General features: G+C 45.3%; 1 protein-coding gene across 1 annotated transcript in view; it reads right to left on the reverse strand.

Moving 5' to 3' along the window:
* Positions 1-1,064: 1,064 nt before the first annotated feature.
* EMH_0012270 (uncharacterized protein) overlaps positions 1,065-1,780 on the reverse strand; it is a gene marked incomplete at both ends in the record, with an annotated part of 2,888 nt that continues 2,172 nt past the window's right edge. Inside the window, one exon of the mRNA XM_013499486.1 lies at positions 1,065-1,723. Coding sequence (XP_013354940.1) covers positions 1,065-1,723 — 659 coding nt within the window. The remainder of the gene's footprint in view (positions 1,724-1,780) is intronic.

A 1,780-nucleotide genomic window follows, 5' to 3' on the forward strand; every position in this document is an offset into this window, starting at 1 on the left:
GGCATGCATATATTCTTGCATGCAAAAATGCATGCATGCATGTATCCTTGCATGCAAAAATGCATGCATGCATGCATATGGCTTTTTATACATGCATGCATGCATATATCCATGCATGCATGCTTGCTTGCATGCATGCATGCATGCAAGTATGTATCTTTTATATGCATGCATGCATACATATATCACTGCATGCAAAATGCATGCACACATATATCTTTATAAGCACGCATACATGCATGCATACATAAATACTTGCATGCATGCATGCATATATCTTTATAAGCATGCATGCATGCATATATCTTTATAAGCATGCATGCATGCATGCATACATAAATACTTGCATGCATGCATGCATGCATGCATATATCTTTATAAGCATCCATGCATGCATGCATGCATACATAAATACTTGCACGCATGCATGCATGCATGCATGCATGCATGCAAAGGAGAAGTGTTTAGGGCGTCTGTATACAGACGGAAGCCAAACAAACAAACAAACAAACAAACAAACAAACAAACAAAAACAAGAAGACAATACATGCTAAATAAATTTAAGTTTTTATTGTATATTCTATGGTTTTATTTTCTATTATTTTATATTTATTATAATATATTATATTATTTTATATTTTTATTTATTTCTTCTTTTTGCTGCTGCTGTTGAGGATCAGGTGTACATACACCCCAAAACCAAACACCAAAACAGCTGCGTTGCAGCATAAAGAAGATAATAAAGAAAATAATATAAATATAAATATATATATAAATATATATATAAATATAAATATATATATAAATATATATATAAATATAAATATATATATAAATATAATTATAAATATAAATATAAATATAAAGACAGAGACAGACAGCAGCAGCAGCAACACAAAGACAAAACAAGCTGCTCCACTGTCTCCCTCCATCCTCCTGCATCACCAAAGGCAGCAGCAGCAGCAGCAGCAGCAGCAGCAGCAGCAGCAGCAGCTGCTGCTGCTGCTGCTGCTGCTGCTGCATACATGCAGGAGCGCCAGCGCCTCAGGTCTCCCTGGGGGCCCCTACGGGGAGCCCCCCGTCTCTTCGAATGCCCATGGGTCAGTCCCCTGCTGTTGCTGCTGCTGCTGCTGCTGCCGCTGTTGCTGCTGCTGCTGCTGCTGCCGCGGAGAGTCATGCCTGTCTAATGGTGTTGCTTCTGCTGCTGCTGCTGCTGCTGCTGCTGCTGCTGCTGTATTTGCTGCATTAAGCTGCAGCTCCCAATTGGCCGTTACGTGCTTTAAGGAGAGTTGCTGCAGCTGCTGCACAACATGTTGCTGCTGCTGCTGCTGCTGCTGCTGCTGCTGCAGCTGTTGCTGCAGTTGCTGCTGCTGCTGCTGCTGCACAGCAGCAGCAGCAGCAAGCCCTGTGGTGTATGTGCCTGCATAGCACATCCCGCCGGCTGCTGTTCCCGCACTGGCATTGCACCCACTGCTGCTGCTGCTGCTGCTGCTGCTGCTGCTGCTGCTGCTGCTGCTGCTGTTGTTTGTGAGTGTATGGAGTGTAAGTGGAGGGGCATAAACAACAAACAGCACGAGCGGCGTGTCTGCTGCAGCAGCAAAAAGATGAGCGATGAGGGGGGGGACAGAGAATACAGAACCCCTGCTGAGGTGTACATGCACCTCCCTCTCTCCCTCAACCAGCCGCAGCAGCCCGCGGCCCCCCAACACAACCCCACACAACCCTGCATGCAGATACAGACGCCATTCAGGGGCCCCACCTCCTGCTGCTGCTGCTGCTG

Source organism: Eimeria mitis, genomic scaffold (assembly GCF_000499745.2).
Source record: "Eimeria mitis Houghton genomic scaffold, Emh_scaff437, whole genome shotgun sequence".
NCBI lineage: Eukaryota > Apicomplexa > Conoidasida > Eucoccidiorida > Eimeriidae > Eimeria > Eimeria mitis.